At 34.5% G+C, this 23,626-nt stretch overlaps 1 protein-coding gene and 1 long non-coding RNA gene across 32 annotated transcripts; both read left to right on the top strand.

The window, feature by feature from the left end:
• The first annotated feature begins 7,282 nt into the window (after nt 1–7,282).
• On the top strand, nt 7,283–8,494 carry LOC113729460 (F-box/kelch-repeat protein At3g06240-like). The gene is made up of 2 exons (XM_027253755.1): nt 7,283–7,434; nt 7,591–8,494. The coding sequence occupies exons 1-2, from the start codon at nt 7,283–7,285 to the stop codon at nt 8,492–8,494; spliced, it is 1,056 nt and encodes a 351-aa protein (XP_027109556.1).
• A 5,675-nt stretch (nt 8,495–14,169) lies between these two features.
• On the top strand, nt 14,170–23,139 carry LOC113732976 (uncharacterized). 31 transcript variants are annotated; one of them, XR_011840981.1, is made up of 5 exons: nt 14,170–14,297; nt 14,495–16,986; nt 17,111–17,181; nt 17,277–19,961; nt 20,667–23,139. It is a non-coding gene; the product is annotated as an uncharacterized lncRNA (long non-coding RNA). The 31 variants fall into 31 exon arrangements; XR_011840980.1 differs by having other exon boundaries at nt 14,495–16,383; nt 16,477–16,526; nt 16,646–23,139; XR_011840976.1 differs by lacking the exon at nt 17,111–17,181 and having other exon boundaries at nt 14,495–16,383; nt 16,477–17,110; nt 17,277–23,139.
• The last annotated feature ends 487 nt before the right edge of the window (nt 23,140–23,626 follow it).

The raw sequence follows: 23,626 nt of genomic DNA, 5'->3' as shown, positions 1-23,626 counted from the left end.
ATGAACAGGTGACCATAGATCTGTGATTGCGCCTGCTAGGAATTAGAGTTGAAATATGCTCGCATGGCATCATTGCCACCTGCAAATTATATGAAACCCGTACAAACTGTAAGGAACTTCAACAAATTGAGATTCCTCTTATTCTCAAATACTTTGTGTAGTTAAGAAGGAAGAGAATAGCAGTTTGGTTTTTGGTAGAAGAGAACAGCAATTTGGTTTGGGTAAAAGCAAGGAGCGACCATTTTGTTATTCTAAACATAATCGAAAATCTTTGTTCCACCATACCACAGGAGATCTTACTCGTAGCAATATAATTAGGCTAACAGAACTGACATCAAGAACAAAAAGTACAATAAAAATGTTCTTAAGTTGGAAACAAAACGTCCCTGAAATAGCATAAAATTCAAGTAGTTTTGAAATCTAGGCGATCTGTTCTCTCAATCAACAGAAATGCAAAACAGCATTTATGAAACCCTTCTCCTTCTAATGCGCTGAAACATGTCAAGCCTAGCTGCTTCCATGTTTGCTTATCTTCAAGAATGCCACGATTGATAATTCTTTGCCACCCTCCACTCGCCAAGCCAACCTAGAAAGAGAAGAAGAAAAGAATTTCCAAGAACTAGCAATCTTCAATAGCAAATAAATAATCAAATGATGATTGCAACATAAATTTAGGTTATAATGTTGCACGACTGGAGTTCTGTCAACTTTCTAGGACCAAAAATGTTAATGAAGAAGCACATAAAAGCAGACAAATTGGTGGAGGTTGTGCAGTTGGTGTGCCCTCTTCCTTGACTGAAGCTTGGATATCCTCGCATTTAACACCTGAGGGTGACGCTTCTTGATCGATGCAGCAGTTCAATTATTTCATCAATCAAAACCAGATAACATTTGAAGTTGACAAAATTAGTTAAGCCATATATAACCCACAGCCCCAAGATGCACAATGCCATGACTATTAAAATTATGCACAAAAGCATGTGCAGCATCATTAAGAAGTATGATTTTGCTGCGATTAGTAAACTTGACGGACCTACAAATTCTTCTTTCTACTACAATGGAGTACAACCTAGTCCAGGAATTTACCTTCCCATACTCTTTCATGACCCAAAAATTCACAGTGTATGTTGAGCCCTCAGATTATCTTCTATAGGGCAGTAAACAAAAAGAGAAAGGCATTATCTGAACACACCTAAAAACGTCTGAAGTTCAGGACTTCCAAGGTTGTCATAGATAGCAAACCAATTTGTTTAAAGGCCTCTTTTCCAAGATCAAATGATAAGATCACTAAAACCCTTTTGATTTCCCAATCTAAGCATTCATTAAATGATTTATTGCCAAGTTGATAAGTATTCAATCTAGATTTTCATAGTCTATGGAAAAACGAAATTTTATGTTTAAATACTAAAATCACTTATATAAGCAATGGTAATGATCTCAAAAGAAAGATAGGCTTCTGCAACTGTTCTCAACTCTTTTTGATCCTTCCATTTTCTCTGCTGTGTGCATCAGAGTTTGAGGGGGCTATAATAAATTTTCAAGAGAGCCAATTCTTCGTGACAAATTTATATCAATGGAATGGATATAGCCAGGCTTGAGAGAAAGTGCACGAAGTGGCTTTCGCTATTTTTCATGTAAAACAAACTTTTGACATCAAAAAATTCCGAAAGAAATATCCTATAGTACTCTTGAATGAGCTAATATAGATGGTAAGAAGATAAATGCACAAAACAACTTAGATTTTGTGCTATTACGGTTCACGCTTGGTGCAACATGTGCACATCATGATCTGAAAAATACAAACCAGAAATGACGTTTGTAAGTTATTTTCTTCAAAAAATTGAATATGATATCACCATTGTGGAAAAAGGGAGTATGTAATTAAGGCCATTAATTATAGCATTCATTAAATGATTTGTGGCCTACTGGATAAGTAATCAACGCACATTTTCATAATGTATATAGGGAAAAATAAAATTTTATATATGAATGGTAAATCAAATGAAATAAGTAAGGTAAATCTAATTCCTTGAATTTATATATGTGATGTAATGTAATATTACCTAAATCAACTCTACATTATCTTAAATTAACAAAAAATACAACTGTAAGCAAAATCGAATCAAGACAAAACAGCCATTAAAAGAAAATTACAATTTCTGACTCAAACACCACTAAGCAAACTCACATATAGACAAAAATTTATATTCTCAACCCAATCCCACTGTCAGGCAAAGGTAATCTAATCACTTAGACTTTTACGAGTGATGCTATAAGCAATGGTAATGATCTTAAAAGGAAGACATGCTTTTGCAACCGTTCTCGACTCTTTTTGATCCATCCATTTTCTCTCCTGTGTGCATTAGAGTTTGAGAGGGCTATAATAAATTTTCAGGAGATCCAATTCTTCACAGCAAATTAATATCAATGGAATGAATATATATATCTGGTTTTTGGAAAATGGTTCTAGCCTTCCAGGCTAGGTAGGATTTCATTTAAGTGCAACAATTGCGAGAGAGTACATGAAGAGGGTTATAGCATTCATTAAATGATTTATGGCCTCCTGGATAAGTATTCAACCCAGATTTTCATAATGTATATATGGAAAAATAAAATTTTATATATGGATGCTAAATCACATGAAATAAATAAGGTAAATCTAATTCCTTAAACTTATTTATGTGAGGTAATGTAATATTATCAAAATCGACTCTATATTATCTTAAATTAACAAAAAATATGACTGTAAGCAAAATCAAATCAAGACAAAAAAGACAATAAAAGAAAATTATGATATCTGACTCAAACACCATTAAGCAGACTCACAACAAGACAAGAATTCACGTTTGTAACTCAATCACACCATCACAAACTTTTCAAGGCATTACATCGTTTATAACGAAGCCTAACACTTTATTAATTTTCAGTTGAAATTTTAGCTTCTATGAGGCAATTGTCTTGCTCTTGGACTCACCTTTCAGCAGCTTAAGGTTCCAAACATTTATACAGTAGCTCTAGAGATAGATTAAGAGTGAAAGAGAAAGCGACATAGAGTCAGTTTTGATAGTAGCTGCATTAGTGACAATTTCAGCCTACCTGCTCCAAACCTTATAACAACCTTATAGAGTCAGTTTAGATTTTATGCTATTATATTTCATGCTTGGTGCAACATGTGTACACTGCGATCCAAAAAATACAAACCAGAAATGACATTTGTAAGTTTTTTTCTTTATCATAAAAATGAATATAATGTCATCACATTGGAAAAAGGAGTATGTAATTAAGGCCATTATAGCATTCATTAAATGATTTATGGCCAACTGGATAAATATTCAACCCAGATTTTCATAATGTATATATGAAAAAATAAAATTTCATTCATGGATGCTAAATCACATGAAATAGATAAGGTAAATCTAATTCCTTATGCTTACATATGTGACGTAAGGTAATATTATCAGAATTGACTCTATATTATCTTAAATTAACAAAAAATATGATTGTAAGCAAAATCAAATCAAGACAAAAAAGTTAATGAAAGAAAATTATGATATTCGACTTAAAAACCATTAAGCGAACTCACAACAAGACACGAATTTACGTTCGCAACTCAATCCCACCATCACAAATTTTTCAAGGCGTTACATCATTTGTAACGAAACCTAACACTTTACTAATTCTTGGTTGAAACTTGAGCTTCTTTGAGGCAATTGTCTTGCTCTAGAACTCACCCTTCAGTAGCTTAAGGTTCCAGACATTTATACAGTAGCTCTAGAGATAGATTAAGAGTGAAAGAGAAAACGACATAGAGTCAATTTTGATAGTAGCTGCATCAGTGACAATTTCAGTCTACCCGTTCCAAACCTTATAGCAATCTTATAGAGTCAGTTTAGATATTATGCTTGTATATTTCAGGCTTGGTGCAACATGTGCACACCATGATCCAAAAAATATGAACAAGAAATGTCATCTGTAAGTTTTTTTCTTTTCCATAAAAATGAGTATGATGTCATCACACTGGAAAAAGGAGTATGTAATTAAGGCCATTATAGCATTCATTAAATGATTTATGACCAAATGCATAAGTATTCAACCCAGATTTTTATTATGTATATATGGAAAAATAAAATTTTATATATGGATGCTAAATCACATGAAATAAACAAGGTAAATCTAATTCCTTAAACTTACATTTACATATGTGATGTAATGTAATATTATCGAACTCTATATCATCTTAAATTAACAAAAAATTATGACTGTAAGCAACATCAAATCAAGACAAAAAAGCCAATAAAAGAAAATTGTGATATCTGACTCAAACACCATTAAGCAGACTCGCAACAAGACAAGAATTCACGTTCGCAACTCAATCCCACCGTCACAAACTTTTCAAGGCATTACATCATTTATAATGAAGCCTAACACTTTATTAATTTTCAGTTGAAATTTTAGCAACTACAAGGCAATTGTCTTACTCTAGAACTCACCCTTCAGTAGCTTAAGGCTGTTCCAAACATTTATATAGTAGCTCTAGAGACAAATTAAGAGTGAAAGAGAAAGCGATATAGAGTCAGTTTTGATAGTAATTGTATCAGTGACAATTTCAGCCTACTTGTTCCAAACCTTATAGCAACCTTATAGAGTCAGTTTAGATTTTATGCTATTATATTTCATACTTGGTGCGACATGTGCACACCATGATCCACAAAATACGAACCAGAAATGACATCTATAAGTTTTTTTTTTCATTTTCATAAAAATGAATATGTTGTCATCACATTGGAAAAAGGAGTATGCAATTAAGGCCATTATAGCATTCATTAAATAATTTATGGCCAAATGGATAAGTATTCAACCCAATGTTTTGAAAATCGAACCAGATCAGCTGGTTCGACCAGTTGAACCGCGAACCGGCCATGCCTCCGGTCCTGTTCAATTAAAAACCCAAAAAATTAATTGAACCAGTCAAAACCGGTTGAATCGATAAAAACCGGTAAAAACTGGGAGGTTCAATCGGTTTTTATTAAGTATTTATTTTCTAAAATAAATATTTTAGTTTTATTCAAAATTTTTAATACTAAAATGAATAAAAAATTATTTTATGAAAAAATATTTTATTAAACCTTTGAACTGGGGTCGAACCATGAATCGGAAGGTTTTCCGATTCACTCTCCGGTCCGGGTTTAAAAACATTGATGCAACCTAGATTTTTATAATGTATATATGGAAAAATAAAATTTTGTATATGGATGCTAAATCACATGAAATAAATAAGGTAAATCTAATTCCTTAAACATTACATATGTGATGTAATGTAATATTATCGGACTCTATATCATCTTAAATTAACAAAAAAATATGACTGTAAGCAAAATCAAATCAAGACAAAAAAGTCAATAAAAGAAAATTATGATATTCGACTCAAAAACCATTAAGCTAACTCACAACAAGAAAAGAATTCACGTTCACAACTCAATCCCACCATCACAAACTTTTCAAGGCATTACATCGTTTGTAATGAAGCCTAACACTTTACTAATTCTCGGTTGAAACTTTAGCTTTGTGGAGGCAATTGTCTTGCTCTAGAACTCACCCTTCAGCAGTTTAAGGTTCCAGACATTTATATAGTAGCTCTAGAGATAGATTAAGAGTGAAAGAGAAAACGATATAGAGTCAGTTTTGATAGTAGTTGTATCAGTGACAATTTCAACCTACATGTTCCAAACCTTATCGCAACCTTATAGAGTCAGTTTAGATTTATGCTATTATATTTCATGTTTGGTGCAACATGTGCACACCATGATCCAAAAAATACGAACCAGAAATGACATCTGTAAGTTTTTTCTTTTTCATAAAAATGAATATGATGTCATCACACTGGAAAAGGAGTATGCAATTAAGGCCATTATAGCATTCATTAAATGATTTATGACCAAATGGATAAGTATTCGACCCAGATTTTTATAATGTATATATGGAAAAATAAAATTTTATATATGGATGCTAAATCACATGAAATAAATAAGGTAAATGTAATTCCTTAAACTTACATTTACATATGTGATGTAATGTAATATTATTGGACTCTATATCATCTTAAATTAACAAAAAAATATGACTGTAAGCAAAATCAAATCAAGACAAAAAAGCCTATAAAAGAAAATTGTGATATCCGAGTCAAACATCGTTAAGCAGACTCATAACAAGACAAGAATTCACGTTCGCAACTCAATCCTACTGTCACAAACTTTTCAAGGCATTACATCATTTGTAATGAAGCCTAACACTTACTAATTCTCGGTTGAAACTTTAGCTTCTTCGAGGCAACTGTCTTGCTCTAGAACTCACCCTTCAGCAGCTTAAGGCCGTTCCAGGCATTTAAACAGTAGCTCTAGAGATAGATTAAGAGTGAAAGAGAAAGCGATATAGAATCAATTTTGATAGTAATTGTATCAGTGACAATTTCAGCCTACATGTTCCAAATCCGAAATTACATCGGTACGTTTTTTTCTATGTCATAAAAATGAATATGATGTCATCACATTGGAAAAAGGAGTATATATGTAATTAAGGCCATTATAGAATTCATTAAATGATTTATCACCAACTGGATAAGTATTCAACCCAGATTTTCATAATGTATATATGGAAAGATAAAATTTTATATATGGATGCTAAATTATATAAAATAACTAAGGTAAATCTAATTCCTTAAACTTAAATATGTGATGTAATGTAATATTATCGGACTCTGTATCATCTTAAATTAACAAAAAAGATGGCTGTAAGCAAAATCAAATCAAGATAAAAAAGTCAATAAAAGAAATTTATGATATCTGACTCAAACACCATTAAGCAGACTCACAACAAAACAAGAATTCACATTTTCAACTATATCCCACTGTCACAAATTTTTCAAGGCGTTGCATCGTTTGTAATGAAACCTATCACTTTACTAATTTCGATTGAAAATTTAGCTTCTTCGAGGCAATTGTCTTGCTCTATAACTCACCTTTCAGCAGCTTAAGGTTCCAGACATTTATACAGTAGCTCTAGAGATAGATTAAGAGTGAAAGAGAAAATGATATAGAGTCAGTTTTCATGGTAGCTGCATTAGTGACAATTTCAGCCCACCTGTTCCAAAGCTTAACAAACCTCAAACATCAGTCAAAAATCAGTTTTCGTAGTACCCGATTTGTTGAAGGTTTCAGGCTATCTATTTAAAAGCCTAACAACCATAAAAAACCAAACAACCTCATTCGATTCCAATCCAAGAACAATGGCGCAAGAAGATCTTCCTTTTGAGGTGATTGTTACTATACTGTTGCTTCTTCCAGCTGATCCGTCTCATGCGTGTCTCCAAAGCATGGTATGCTTTGATCACCAATGCCGAGTTCATCCAAAATCATCTCCAGATTATGGCTTCAAGGGGTAATGAGTACATTTTATGTGGTCCAATCAAGGTTTTTAGCCCTGCCAAATCTGATTTGCTTTGTGCTAAAGACCCCAATTTTGCCTATAAAATGGGACTTCCATCTACATTTGATTCTCGTCATTGCCTCCATGTTTCTTCATCCTATGGTTTAGTACTTATGAGTGCGCATATAATTTTGGGAAGAACTTGTATTTATGGAATCCTTGTATTAGAAAATACAAGTGCATTTCCTCTTCATGTATTGACATAAAGAAGTCAAATAGGCTAGGTAGTTCCTTGGCTGTTGGATTTGGTTATCTCAACCAAGCAAATGACTATAAGATCGTAAGAATTGTGTACATTGAAAAAGATGATGATCATTTCTTGGATGAGGACAATGACTATATGGATGGTGATGATCATGATGATATTGGTGGTGATGGCAATGAGATAATTGAAATGGAGATTGATGAGGATATTAGTGCTAGTAAGGCTGAGTCAAGTAGTAATGACGATAGAACTACAGAGGTTGAAGTTTATTCATTGACCAGAGATTCTTGGAGAAAAGTTGAAATCCAGTCTTTTCCGTGGTTCTTGTGTGATTACTTTACTAGAGCATTCGTTAACAATTGTGTCCATTGGATGGTGTTCTATAGGCGCGTCAACGAGGATGAATCGATGATTTTGGCCTTTGATCTTGAGAAAGAAGCCTTTCAGCAAATTACAGTGCCTCATTATGAGGACGATGTAGCTGAATATGTAGAGAGTATTGTTCATAAGGAAGCTCTTGGTTTTGTGGTCATTTATCCTCAAGAAACAACTGAACTTTGCTCTCTGTGGGAGATGAAGGAATATGGAGTGGTTGAATCATGGAGTAAAGTATTTAATGTCGAAGTTGGAGGGACAATTTATAGACCATTTACCATAACCAAGAATGATCAAATTATGTTTAAAGGGGAAAATCAAGGTTTAAGTCTTTATAGCTTTCAAAGTCAAGAGATTAAAACTGTCACAGTTAAACTTGATTCAGATGAGCTTGACTTTTTGTCCACAGTGGATAGCCTGATTCTTCTCTAGCCAAAAAAAAAAATTGTTGGAGCAATGAGGATCATCTATGGTAATTGATCAGGTGGAGGACAAAACCTCACTTGAGGAACAAATGTCTCCTGTCAAAGATTCGAGCATGGGCAATGAATTAGATGAAGGTATGTTTCATCCAAGTGGATACATACATATAGACATTTTTTCTTATTATGCTTTTTCAGAATTAATGATATTTTATCAATTCTAATTATCCCTTCTTTCTCTTTTTCCCTCTTCATAAAAGAATAAATGCCATTACACAAATTTTTCTTTGTGTACATGTGTCATTCATAGTGTTCTTTGGCTGTTTTTCTTATTTTTCTAAACAAATGCATATGTCTCATATATTGAATGATGGCCATGAAGCATATAGCATGATCTTTTGAAAAATTTCTTCTTAATGGAACTTTTAGAGTTGGCTACCTAAAATTAACGTATGTCAGAAGATTCCTATTATACATTCGGATATTATTTTCAAATTAATTTGTTTGCAAGCACAAGAATAGGCATACCAACTCATCAAATGCCATAGTACCCTCCATTTGATTTCTTCTTACAGGTTGTTGTCAAGCAAAATCCAGTTGACAGTTTACACTCACAAATTCTGCTTGTGCATTGCATTGTAATTCAGAATTAATAGTAAGTAAACTGTTTAAGAGTAGTCTGATGAGTTGTAAGTATTTTGCTAATGTGCAATAGAAGGCGACTAAAAGAATTGGTACTGTAAATTTCTGATGGCTACCTGGAATAAGAAAGAGGGTTTTGCTTTTGTAGCCTTTAATTCAACATATACTACTTTTACCCGTAGTTTATGGCATGTTCTTCTCTATTATGTTTTCAGTGCTCAAAAAATTATCATTTAATGAAATTTGTGTGCCTAATATTGTTTACTGAGAAACTATGCGGCATTAGAGATTGTCAAGAATAGAAATTGATCTTAAATTTGTTCTTAGTTGTTACAAAAAACATATAAGCCAAGCTAAATCTTCTATTTTCGTGCATCTAGAGGTTTGACACAAAAAAAAACTCCTCTTTCCCCATCACCAAAAAAAAAAAAAAACTCAGTTATAGATTTATTTCTTAAATATGTACTCATAAAAACTGTGAGAGAATGAGAAAGCTAGACTAATAAGAATGATGGGTTTTTAGTGTGAGTGTGAGTAAAAATTGATTTTAGTTTTTTTTTTATATCAATATTGCCCTTAATACTAATAAATGGACATATTACATTGCATTTCTTTAATAATTAATAAGAATTGTGCTAATAGTTATAAAGAAACATTCCTTTAATTGTGGAGATTTTGGTGAATTAAACCAAAAAAAAGAATAACCAATTCATTGCATTTCATCAATAATTAATATCAGTTATTCCAACAATTACAAGAATGAAAAACATTCCCTTGAGTTGTAGTGAATTAAATAAAAAAAGGAAGAACAAATTTTATTTCTAACTTATAAAAAAAAATATGGTGAATCTTAGTGGTTAATAATGTAAGCAAAAAAATGATATTAGTTTTTGTGATGCCAAAATTACCCTCCTCTCTAATAAATGGACAGATTGCATTGTATTTCATTATTAATAAATAATATCAAACATGCTAGTAGTTACAAAAATGGAAGATTCCTTACTTTTTATTTGCCGAAAGGAAAACGAACAAATTTTATTTACAAAATTCAAGCTTAGAGAGTTCTTCAAACATGAAACAAGATATAATAAATTGGTACTATGAGTCTTAAAAGTACCACGAGTCTTTTTATTTTGTGGATACAAGTAAATTAAGCCTTAAAAGCACCTTTTTAATATGCGTATATTAGTATTGAGTAAAAAAACTTTAATACAAAACATAATAGAAAATGGAGTACCAACATAGGCAAAGATTTTTATGTTCGGAATTATTTATTCAAATTGCAATAAAGATTGAATTTAATGTAATTCACTACTGATTTATGATCTTTTGTGTTTTTGTTGGTTCTTGTGAGTTTTTTTTTTCTTACCATCATAGTTCTTTTCAATAAGAAAAAAATGCAGGTTTCCAATTCTATAGCAGTTATCTCTTTGGGATATATTGACCAAAGTTTATTATCCAATTCAATTTTGTCCATTAATATATTTTTAAGATAATTCAATGGGGATCCGTAGAATTAGTACTTAGTCCATAGATACTTGGAGAGGAAAAGTTATTGGAGTAAAAGAATTTAATTGAGATTGAAGTTCTAGTCAATTATGTCAACAAAATTGTTTCATTACTTGGATAAGGAAGGAAAACGGGATAATGGGAGAAAGGAAAATCAGATGATAGGAGACTGGGAGTTCAAGTTAAAGTGAATCCAACATCTAGATCATAAATTTATGATGAAAATTTTTACCAAAAAGAATAATAAATAGATAAAAATTTTAAACACTAACTCTTTTTTTGGGGTATCAACCGGAGGCCTAACTGCCAATTACATAATAATAGCACAATCAAGGAAACATTCATAAAATTTACTGATAATAGAGGCTTAGGAAGTAAAGCGCCCCCAAGTGCAAATTCAAACTCATCTTTTCTAGGAGATCAACACGTGAATTGCCTTTCCGCCAACATTGAGACCGCTTGCATTGCCACTCACGACTAAAAAGTTCCCAATTTTACATCAGCTTGAAAACTTATGATGAGCATCCACATGATTGACAAGTTGAACGTTGAAGTGAGAGTTCGACCAACTTCAATATATCAAAATAGAACTTTTAATGAGTCGAATTAAACTTAGTGTGTAAACTCTGTTCATATAATATATGAACAAAGCTTGAGCTAAATTCGATTATTATACGATTGAACATTTTTATAACTCAAACGAATCGACTCAAACAAACTGAAAACAAACCTGTATGTGAAAAATCCGATCCATTAAAAGTTCTATGTTGAAGAAATCAATTGCCAAGCTGGATGCATACCCTGTGCTTAAGAGCAAAACCCATTAGCCAGCGTCCTTGATCATTTCGCAGAATGCCCCACCACTGGCTACACTGAGCCAAGGTGTCCCAACCTAGTTGAGGAAAATTCCACCCTGAATAGAGCTATTAAACGAACCGAACTGTTCGGTAGTTCGGCTCTTTTTCGACACGTTCATGTTCGTGAAAGACTCGTTCGAAACTTTAAACGAACCGAGTTCGAACGAATTTTTTTTGTTCGATTAATAATCGAGCGAATACGAGCATGTTCGCGAGTTTTAACGAACGTTTTCGAACATGGACATAATTATCATTTGACAAATATTAGGGTTAATTTTATGGCTAGACTTTTATATTTGGAGGGTTTTATTTGTTGTTTTTATGTTAATGTTAGTTATATAGTTAATGAATAATAGAATTTAGTCACTCAGTGCTTTAATTAATTTTTAGAATGATTAAAGATTTGTATGACATATTTAAGGTTTAAAATAATTTGGATTCGAACATTTCGAACATATTCGCAAACAACTCGTTTATGTTAAACGAGTCGAACACGAACATGAACTTTACTTAACGAGTCGAACACGAACACAAGTTTGGAGTTCGAAAATTAACGAACGAACACGAACGTTGTTCGAATCGCTTAATGAACAGAGTTTAAACATAAGATACTCGATTCGATTCGGTTCGTTTACAGCTCTAACCCTAAGAGAGCATCTTTCTTTCTGGAAACAGTTGACTGCCTACGAGCTTAAACTTTGAAGGCTGATGCCCAATCTCCTAGATATTTACACGAACATAGTACAGGCAATTGTCAGGCTCAACTCCGTAATGATGCAATTCAAATTTGAGATGGGCGTAAATGAAACTTCAGCGGAACCTGGAACCTTCTTGAAGTACTGAAAAATATCCAGCCAGATATCCTCTACCAGAGGAATCTAGAATCTACTTGTGCTTTCATTTCGGCCATTTGATTTTCTCACTCGGTCCATATTCATTGGAAAAAAAAAAGAAAAAAAATTCTCCATATTCATGTTTTTTGTCCACTAGAAAATTGTTATTGGCACTCAATTATTTATCAATGTTCCCTTTTTTAATACTTATCTACCACGTCAATTAGGTAACAACACCCCTATTCAATCTTGCTACCTATTATTGCATTTCAACCACCATATTATTTTGAGATTGTAATTGAAATTAAAATTTTTAAGTATTTTGTTTATTCACACAAATAAAAAAAATCAAGGAGTTATGATGTCAAGTACGAGTATTTATAATGTAATTACAAACATTTTTTAAAATTCTTGACGAGTATTTATAATGTAATTACAAACATTTTTTAAAATAATAATTATTTATCAAAATTTTTTCCTAAATACTTGTCTACAATGTCAATTGAGCAACAATATCCCTACTCAATCTTGGCATCTGTTATTGCATTTCAACAACTATTTTATTGTGAAATTGTAACTGAAATTAAAAGTTTGAGTATTTTATTTATTTTCACAAATTAAAAAATCAAGGGGATTACATTAATAATCATAGATATACCAACAATGTATTTATGATGTAAAACACAGAGTATTTTTGATGTAATTAAAATTTTTTAAAATAATAATCTATCTAAAACAAATCAATTTATTTACCAAATTTGGCCTTGTTTGGATTGTCATTTTTTTTTAAATTTTTTTTATTTTTTCATAAATATATTTCTCGATTATCTTTTTATCCTACATACATTAAATCGTTGTCGTACATTTTCCTACAAAAATTGAAAAAAAAAAAACAATTTGAATAGGCTATTTCATTAAAGAATTTTTTCTAACGAGTGCAGTTATATTCACCTAATTTAGCAGATATACACATACTAACAATTATTACCCTTTTTGTTTGGATTCTCCGTTTTTTGAATGAAAAACAAAATTTTCATATATAATATTATAGGATATATATAAACAAAAATAACTCAAAAAATATCATATCCATACAATATATCAAAAAGAACTCCAAATATATAAAAAAAATTAAAAAGTATAAAAAAAATCTATACCACCTTCTTTTATTATCTATTACCACCACTTACTACTGCTACCATCCCCTCCTTCCTCCTCTTTCCTTTCCCTCCTCCCCTTTTCTTCTCCTACCCTTTCCTACCACACCCATCGAGGTCATGTATTAGAAGAACGGAGGGGGTGGGGTGTGGAGAGAAATAGGATGGAACGGGAGGAGAGGAGTGTAAGGGAAGGGAAGAAGGGGAAAGAGGGAGAAGGACGAGGAAAGGGAGTAAGGAGGAGAAGGGAGGGGGTGGCAGCAGTGATTGGTGATGGAAATGGGTGTTTGTATTAAATTTTTAAAATATTTTTAAATTTTATATTCCAAAAAAACCTTAAAATACGTGTACCTTCCCTTACATTTATTTATTTATTGCCTCTAATTAATTTTTTATTTTTAAAAATATGATATTTGAAATATATTTTAATTACCGGCACCTGTTATGAAGACCAGCTGTCAACTATTCAACGGGGAAGTGTTGAGAAAGTTCCCACGCCTGCGAGGTTTGACCGCCTTCAGCTCCCATGATTTTTTAAAATTAAATTCTGGTAAAAGAATGATTTCTATCCTACCAAAAAAAAAAAATCCATAAATCGGGTGGTGGCCAATTTTCCTAAATTAAATAAACAACCGACTCTTGGGCAACACGCGTAAGAGAATCTTAGTCCGAGTCCAACAAGGATAAGACTTGTTTTCAACCGTCCAGATCACGGATGGCCGCCTCATCCTAGCCGTTCATTCTCTTCCCAAGCATCTATAAATACCCCGCAATCCCGGCTGTTTTAACCGTCTTGGCCCACGTCTCTGTATGTGGTAAGAAATTATGTGCTTATCGTCAGGGGGGAGTTTTCCGTAAATTAGATTTATGGTGTGTTTTTTTTTTTTGTCTCGGTAGAAGGTTAGGATCTTCAATTGATGATCATCGCTGGGTTCGATCGTTGCTTCTATGGTTTGATGATTTGATTATTTTGAAGCTTATTATCGCTATTTTTTTTATGGCGATTTTTTAGGTTTAATCATGGTTGTTTTTTGGGCGGTGGCTCTAGTATTTCGAAGGATTAGACGGGAAGGATACGAGTTTTTGCGCTATTTTGGGTTTGTTTATGTGGTAATTTCTGGATCATTCCAATTATCGGACAAACTTGACATCAAATTTCCTTAAAAATTAGCCCTGTTCTGGTTCTTCTTTCTGGTTTTCTTGCTGTGCTTCTTGTAGAATGATGGATTTCGGGCATATGGAGTGGGAAGGAACTCTCTCTTGGATGGATGTGAGCGTAATCTGAATCTGGAGTTTTTATTTCATCCATATCTGTGGTTGTTATTATTGTTGTGATTGCTGTAGGCGGTGCTCTGGACTTTTCAGTAGTTTTGGTGTTGTGTTGATCGAGGATTGATGAGAAAGATTGAGTTTTTACTATTGTTGGGTTTGTTGATTAGTAATTTCTCGATCGTTCTTTTTTATCAAGATTTTTCGCCTTTTCTTTTTCTTGTCTTTCCTTTTTTGGTTCTTTTGATGTCCTCGTTGTGGTGTGGCAGAATCCTAGTCTTCGGTGGAGCTAAAAAAGACTCTTTCTGGACACGAATATCATACGATATCGGGAGTTTTTTCCTCGTCCCTCTTTTTGGTTTCCTTTTTTATTTCCTGAAAAAAATTAACCGGGGATTCAATTAGTAACTGGCCCTATCTGTTGTATTGATATAGGGGATCTTGGATGCAGGAGGGTCTGGTCATGTTTGTTACCCTGCTATACTGGTTTTCGAGATTCCAGAGAAGTTTTCTCTGTCCTTACTTGTTTTCTGTTGTTTGACTGGGAGTTTTGTGGCTATAGATGCTGATTTCCTCTGTGAGACAGCTGTGTTCGTTTTCTGATTTCCTGCATTATTTTTGGGTTGTGCAATATAGGGTTTCAGTAATTCGGAATTGTGGTGATAACTGAGCCTTCCTTCCTCGGATGGTAAACTGTTTTGGAGGGAGTTATCTTCTTACGAACAATCTTGTTCTTGAGGAATTTATGCTTTTGGCACCTTTTGATATCTCAGACTGTTTTACCGAGTTTTTTTTTTTTTTAGAAGTCCAGGACAAACACAGTTGAAATAGCTTTAAACCTCTCCATTCAATTTGCCTGCACCTTTTTTTTTTGCTTGTTCTTCATCAGAGTTATCTTTGCCTATTTGTTCTCTTTAGGCTTTTGAATTTATTTTGGTTCCATGCCTTCTCTATTTTTGGGAATGGTTCTCAGATGCTTAGGATCGTATCAATATGGCAATATTGATGTTGGCAAGTATTTCTTAGCTTTTAAATTCTGCCATCAAACATGTTTTTCTAGGTATTTCCCAGTGTTATGGTGGTTCTTCATGATCGGAACAAGAATCAAGTTTATGCTTGTTATATGGATAGGTTTATTGTAGATGAACGATGAACTGAATTTGTCAAAAATTGGTATTATTGAATGGTTTCATTTGTCAGTTCCCATCTTTGCGTCAAATTTCAGTTTTTGTTGGCTTTTTGCGTCGCTTGCAGAACTCTAGTGATAGGGAGGTCTCTTGTATGTGAGACCGTGTGAATTAATTGAACGGATTTGAACATAATCTCTTATTTTGGGCTCAACGTTGGTGTTTTTGTGGTTGCTTTAGGTGGTGTTGCTATAGGTCGTGGCTCTGGGTTTCAGCAGTTTCTCTGTGGTGGTGATTGAGAATTGATCTTGAGGTTTTGCAGTTCATTGATCTAGTCATTCTTGAATGGTTCTTGTTGATGTTTCAAGGTTGTCTTTTCTTCTCTGGTTCTTTTAACGAGGCATTAGAATGACGGAGTTCTGCGTATGCAAGCAAAACGAGCTCTTCTTGGATGGATGGAAGCAAAAAGAGCTCTTCTTGGAAGGATGAATGTGATAAATCGGGAGTTCTCTTCTGCCTACCAATTCTGTGTTTGTGTTCTTTGCCTAAAAATCACTGGTGTTCGTTGGTAATGGCTTGTCCATTGTCTTCATTTTAGGGAAGCTTGGATCGGAGCACTCTCGTCATGCTTGTTACCCCGCTATTCTGGTTTACAAGATTTTGGATGAGCTCTCTCTTTCCCTACTTGTTTTCTGCTGTTTCCTTGATATTGATTGGGAAATTTGTGGATTTGCTCCGGCTTATTCTCTAATTTCCTATGTTACTAGGATGTTGCAACATAGGGTTTCAGTGAAGTGATTCGTGATTCAAACTTGCCTTTTCATCCTCAGATCAAGGGCTAGTAAAATCTTTTGGAGGGAGTTATTTTCTCACCTACACTAATTGTTCTTTTTGTGTTCGGGGAATTTAGGGGTTTCGACACCTTATTTATAATTTAAGTTTCCCATGTATCTTTTTGGTCTGGCAGCATGTTTTGCAGAGTCAACTTTCCTGATCCACGAGGAATAGAACGGGTTATAACCAAGTGCATGTCTCTGCTTATTCAACAGTTTCTTTCTGGAAAAAATGTCTATGAATGCTTTCAACCTATGCATTCAATTCACCTAAGGTTCGCTTTCTTTTGGCTTTTGGATTTGATGGACTAGCTTAATTCAGGGCTTCTCTTTGGGGATGGTTCTGCACTGCTTAGTATCTAAGAGGAATTAAATTCCATCATCAAGCATTTTGTATAGGTGGGTTCCTGGTATTTTGCTCATTCTGCTTGATTTGAAGAAGAATTAAGGCTATGCATATTGGTTTGATGGTATGGTAAATTATGGACAAATTTTATTTTAGGATTATTCTCAGTCTTTGTGCCAAGTCTTTGTTGGCCATTCATGTTTTCATACTCCCTTGCAGAACTCTACTGAGGGTGGTGATAGAACATGGGCTTTTGGATGCCATTCTTCTTTAGAATTATGGGATTCCCTTCTAGAATTGTGGAATGGATGTGATGCTTTGTTTTTGCATTGCTGGTGGCAGTTGTTCTGGGTTTTCAGCAGTTTCCCTATGTTCATTGGTAAAAAGGACTTCACGTTAATTGCTGTGTGTGTGTGGTTCTTGGTGATATTGCAAGATTTGTCTTTTCTTCTCTGGTTCTTTTGATGTCATCTTTACAAGAATAGTCAATTTCTGGTGTGGAGGCGAGGAGCTCTCTTGGATGGATGTGAATAAAATCGGGAGATTTTCTTTTGAACCTGGTTTTTCTTTGTTCTCTTTGCCTGAAAAAATCATTGGGGATGGATGGTGATGGCTTCTGTCTGTTGTCTTGATTTTAGGGAAGCTTGTTCCAGGAGCGCTGGTGTGTTTGGTACCCTAGCCAGTTTTGTAACAAGATTTTGGATGAGCTCTCTCTTTCCCTACTCTCTTTTTTTATTGGCTGTTTTCTTCAAAAATGATTTTCTTTACTTGTTATCTAATTTGCTATATTATTTTGTGTTGAACCTAGGGTTTCAGTGATTTGGAGGTGTGGTTGAAACTTAGGTCTCTGTCCTCAGATCAAAGGCTACTATATTATTTTGGAGGGGTTTATCTTCTTACCTATGCTTATCATTCCTTTTTGCTTGAGCATTGTACTGGTTTTGGTACTTTTTGATGTCCGTACAGTATTATGTAATCTAAATTTTTTGTGAATCTTTTCTGTTTGTAGAAATACCTCATGCATTATTTGTTTTGTCAGTAATTGCTTAGAATTCTGTTCTTGATCCTCTAGGAAAAGGTTTCACTGCTTAATCCCAATCATTAAGTGTTGGACACCTCCGACCAGCCCATTCAATTCACATGCACCTATTTTGCGGCTTCTCCATTAATTTCTGGCTAGCTTAATCCCATGGCTTCTCTACGTGTGGGGAGCAGTTCTCAGATGCTTAGGATCTTACCAGTATGGCGATTTTGATGTTCTGAAGTATTTCTTAGTGTTCAAATTCTGCCATTAAACCTGTTTTTTCAGGTCGTTCCTGGTGTTTTGGTGGTTCATGATGATCTGAACTAGAATCAAGTTTATGCTTGTTATATGAATAGGTTTGGTGTTATGATAGACGATTTAAATTTGTAAAAAGTTGGTATTGTTGGTTCGTTCCATTGTCAGTTCTCATCTTTGCGTCAAATTTCAAATTTTTGTTGGCTTCGTGTAGCTTGCCGAACTCAATCGTCAGGGGGAGGTCTCTGGGATGTGACTGTGTGTGAATTAATTGGATGGGGTCTGAATTTAATGTAAAATGTGGAGCTTTTATTTGGACCTATGGGTGGTTTTTTTTTTTTGTCTAGCTGGAGTTGCTATAGGTGGTCTCTCTGAGTTTCAGAAGTTTCTCTGTGGTGTTGAGAATTGATCATGAAGGCCTGCACTTTGCGGTTTTGTAGTATGTTGAGTACTTCTTGAATGTTCCTTGTTGATTTTTCAAGGTTGTCTTTTCCCCTCTGGTTCTTTTGGTGTGGTGGTCTTAGAATGGTGGAGTTCTACATATGGAGGCAAAAAGAGCTATGGATTGACGTGGTAGACCAGGAGTTTTCTTGTTTGTTCCTTTTGCCTAAAAATCACTGGTGTTTGTTGGTAATGGCATCTCGCTGTTGTCTTCATTTTAGGATAGCTTGGATCAAAACATTCTTGTCATGTTTGTTACCCTGCTATTCTGGTCTACAAGATTTCGGAGAAAGCTGCTCCCCTACTTGTTCTCTGTTGTTTCCTTCAAATCAATGAGAGATCTCTGGATGGTAGATTTGCTCTGTCTGTATCGTTTGTGCATGAGGAATTAGGGGTTTTGACATCTTATTTGTAATATTTCTGATTTTCTTATTCTGTCCGTTATTTGGTCTGGCAGTAATTTCTGCAGAGTTGACTTTCCTGATTCATGAGAAATAGACGGGGGCATAATCAAGCGTATATCTCTGCTAATTCTCAACTTTGTTTAGTTCTGGACTGTATGAATCACTTTTAATCTGCCCAGTCAATTCACCTAAAGTTATCATACCCAGTTGTTCTTTTCCTGGCTCTTGATGGATTAGCTTAGTCCAGGACCTCTCTTTGGGTGATGGCTCTGCGGTGCTTGGTATCTAACGGGAATTAAATTCTTTTATCTAACATGTTTGTATAGGCAGGGTTTTTGTGTCGCTGATTCATCATGGTCTGAAGAATAAATGCTACATATATTGGTTTGGTTTTGATAATATGGTAGATGATCTACAATTTTTATTTCAGCTTTGTGCCAAGTTCAGTCTCTGTTGGTTGTTTATGTTTTCACACACTTGCAGAATTCTACTGAGGGTGGTGACTGAATATGGGCTTTTGGATGTGATGATTCTTAAGACTGATTGGATGGCTGTGAACGTGATCCATTATCTGGAGTTTTGCTTCTGTATCACTGTTGCATTGCTGTAGGCAGTTGATTGCTGTTTGTTTCGATCATGGTGATGTTTCAAGATCTGTGTTTCCTCTCTGGTTCTTTTGATGTCGTCTTTCAAGAATAGTGGACTTCTGGTGTGTGGAGGCAAGAAGAGCTTCCTTTTGGATAGATGTGAATTAAATTGGGGGCTTTTCTTGGCAACATGGTCTTTCTTTGCTCTCTTTCCTTGAAAAATTCACTGGGGATATTTGGTGAACTTTTATCTGTTGTCTTGATTTTAGGGAAGCTTGAACTGGGAGTATCATCCTGCTTCTCGGTTGTGATAAGATTTTGGATTTGCTCTTTCTTTCCCTACTCTTTTTTAATTTTTTTTTGGGTTCATTTTCTTGAAAAATGATTTTCTCTACTTGTTCTTAATTTGGTATATTATTGTGTTGAGTCTAGGATTCCAGTGATTTGGAGGTGTGAAAACTTTAAGGTCTCTATCCTCAGATCAAAGGCTAGTACATTGTTTTGGAGGGCGTTTGTCTTCTTACCTACTCTTACCATTTGAGGGAGGGAGCTTGAATTTAAGAATCTCTGGTCATTTTGTTACCTGGTATTGTGGTCTGCATGATTCCAAAGGAGTTTCTTCTCTCATCGGCGTGTGGTTTTCTTTGTACAGCACTACGTAGTTTTTAAAATTAAATTACGGCATTCAATTTCAGGAAGGGCTGGGAGTTGAAGTCAGATCTGTGTTTTCAAGCCTGAATTTCTGCATTACTAACCCATTCTACCTAGCTTGTGCACAGTCATCCTAGTTGCATACTACCAATCAACATGAAATCAAAACAGATGCAGAGGTTTCTTATCCTGATCATGTGTAATGGATATGTCTGAGCTTAACCGTAGTGTCATTTTGTTTGTCCAGGTTTATTCATGATGGTGGTGTTAATATACTATGAAGTTTGCAGATTCTGCTTTGACAGTATGAGCGTTATCTGGAGTTATGGTTGTATTTAGCAGAGTATTGTATATTCTGTAGCGAGCATGCTTATTCCAGTGAATTTAAGATCTTTACCTCAACCAGTTCTTGAGTTCAATGTCCAGAAATTGGGATTTCTGTTTCTGTTTCTCCTTTTAAGTGATGGATGGAAAAGATGAAGCGCTTTCTAGTCTACATGGAATTTGATTTGATGACTTTGATGTTTGAATGTGGAAAGAAACTTCTGATATACTATGGGGTGCGGCCTAAGATGTAACTCAGTATGGATTATCAAGTTCATGGTCATGGTCAAGTTGGGGGTGTATTTCTTGCCTCCTATCCTTTCTTGGGCTTTTTGTATGTTTGAACTGGTTTGTCCGTTATTATGCAGCAACTTTAACTGTTCTCCATCACCATTGAGTACTCGCTGCTGGCCTTCGTTATCTGCAATTGAGTGGAAGAAAACTGTGTCGTGGTTATTCTCACTTCATAAGCGGATGCTGGTTCAGTCATGTTAGAACAGATGCATGCAATATCTGTTTTCACAGTCGTTGACTTGCATACAACTGGTACCAGTTCTGGTATTGTGCAGTCGTGTAAGAACAGATGCGTGCAATATCTGTCTTCGTAATCATCAACTTACATACCACTGGTACTGGTATTGTTTGTGAATTTCATTTCATACTTGAATTTTGTGATCCTCTGGTACATAGGTTTAGTATGCAACTTTAAAGTGCATGTAATTGAATTTTGTTATCCTTGGGTTTATTGGACAATATTTGCTTGTGGCCTTTTAACAGTTATGGTGTGGCATCAAGAGGTCCAATCTAAGATCTGCAATAGTTGTATGCGTTGTGGTTTCGGGAAGGTGGTTGCATCTTAACAGGCCCTGGCACAGGTGTATTGTGTTCATAGAACCAATCATAAATGATTGACAGATTGAGAGGAATCCAAATGCCCTTGTGTACAAGTCTTGAAAATCATTAATTTATTTGAAGTGCGTACTACTTTTGAGGTTGATTTCGGTGGATTTAAGAAATGAAAGAGTTCCTGTTTTCTAGGGCAACTTGTCATTTTCTGTATGATTTACCTGTGTAGCTTAAGCCCCTGTGATTTGTGTGACTTTTTAAGTCCCATAAGTAGGGTCTATTTGTTGGATACTTGCACTATATAATATTTGATCTTTTATCAGCCTTTAGCATCATAATTTTTTTCAAAATTTTCAAAATTTTTATTTTTATTTTTTTGTATGTAAATCTGTTTTGATATCCGATTCTCTTCACCGGAGCTTTTCTTTAGACCTTTCCTAATTCTTTTTGGTACCTTGAATGCTATAGAAAATTAACTGTAGCATCACATTTGTTTCACACAGTGGTTGAGCCCCCTAACTTGATGAAAATTTAGTTGATTTATAGGTTAAGTATGCAGAAGGTGAGCCTTGGTATAAAAACAAGTAAACAAAGTAAGTGTGGTAATTTTGGTAATATGTTTGGTGTGCTATTCGTAGAGTTCTCTTGTACTCTGGTGCAGATTGTTGCAAGTTTATTTTGCTATTTGTGAGACGTTTGTAGCTTGCCTTTTGGTGGGGATAACTTGAAGATTCCCTCTGCCTGTTGCTTTTTTGGACACTGCTGCGTATGAGTTGGATTTTTTTTGTTTTTTTTGGTTTTATTGGAGATGCATCTGTCCTCTATTGTTCTCTATTGGAGATTCCCCCTGTCTGTATGCTTGTGCTGTTTTGTTTGGTAGGATGCTTTGTAACTCCGCCTGTCTCCACAGACAGCCGGTCCCAAGCCCGGGCAAGAGGAGGAGGGAAAGCTGATCTTATGTGATGGTATTGGTCATTATTAAATATGGTTCTTCTCCAGGTCTTCCTATAGTAAATCACAATATATTATGTCTTAATGTTTTGTGATCTGGGAAATCACATCATCTGTTGCTCTTCCGCTTGTTTCTTTTGGTGGATTTGTGGGTGGATGGGGCTCCATTCATGCGCACAATTTCTGCCTTTTTAAGAGTTGGGGATTCAGCTAATGGCTTTTATTTTATCGGGTCCCTTGCCTCGTTAGATGGGTTACTTTTGAAAAGCTTAGGCGAGGCAAGAACTTGCAAAGCCTGACAGCCATAACCCGTGCGAGTGTGGAAAAAGGCAAAGGGACATCAGAGTAAGCAATCCCGTGCGTGCAAGAAGGCGGCAACGGGACATCGGAGTACGCAATGGCCTGTGTTGTTTTCGTTCGAGGAAGTGATTGGCCTAACAGCCTTGTTACTAGCTTCATGGGATCATATAGTTGTAATACTTCATGCACTTCTATTAAGCTAGTTTCTTAGGCACTTAAAGATTGCATTATTCCTGTGTATAATGAAGGCTTGACACTTCACTCAAGTTTTAAAGTATGAAATTGGGACTAGTTTTGTATCTCTTTTGCTCTTGTATTATGTAATCAATTACCTGGTGGTTCTGCTTCTGTTTGTTAATATTTCTGTTTGTTAATATTTCGTGTACGTGGAATAGAGTTAAACCTATTCTAATTGCATTCTTTTACTTTCTCTAATTTGTTTTATTTCATTGTTAATAATTCCTCACCAATATTATAATACAACATATGATATGTCTTTTAATTATATGTTCAAGCATTATATAATCTAGCATTCAATTATTTAAATATATAGAATATTATAACTTACAATAAAGCATATATGAGTAGTAAAAGTGTTAATAGTGATAAAAAATAATTTCAATCAATTAGTCGTATTAAAAAGTATAAAGTAAACAAAATTTTTTAGCTAATCTATTTCAATGTACAATTTATTATCTAAAATTCATAATACAAGGAATATAAAATATTATTCTATTTATGACGTATTTCTAAGAAGCTTAAGAAGTGTGTGTGTGTGTGAAAATA

Source organism: Coffea arabica, chromosome 2e (assembly GCF_036785885.1).
Source record: "Coffea arabica cultivar ET-39 chromosome 2e, Coffea Arabica ET-39 HiFi, whole genome shotgun sequence".
Lineage (NCBI taxonomy): Eukaryota > Viridiplantae > Streptophyta > Magnoliopsida > Gentianales > Rubiaceae > Coffea > Coffea arabica.
Note: the sequence above shows the minus strand (reverse complement) of the source record. Positions and strands in the feature narration are given on the sequence as shown.

Excerpts from the sequence above, each read along its gene's own strand:
- LOC113729460 (XM_027253755.1), top strand. The coding sequence starts at position 7,283 with ATGGCGCAAGAAGATCTTCCTTTTGAGGTGATTGTTACTATACTGTTG. Across the intron at positions 7,435-7,590 it reads CCAGATTATGGCTTCAAGGG|TACTTATGAGTGCGCATATA; the intron begins GTAATGAGTACA and ends CCTATGGTTTAG.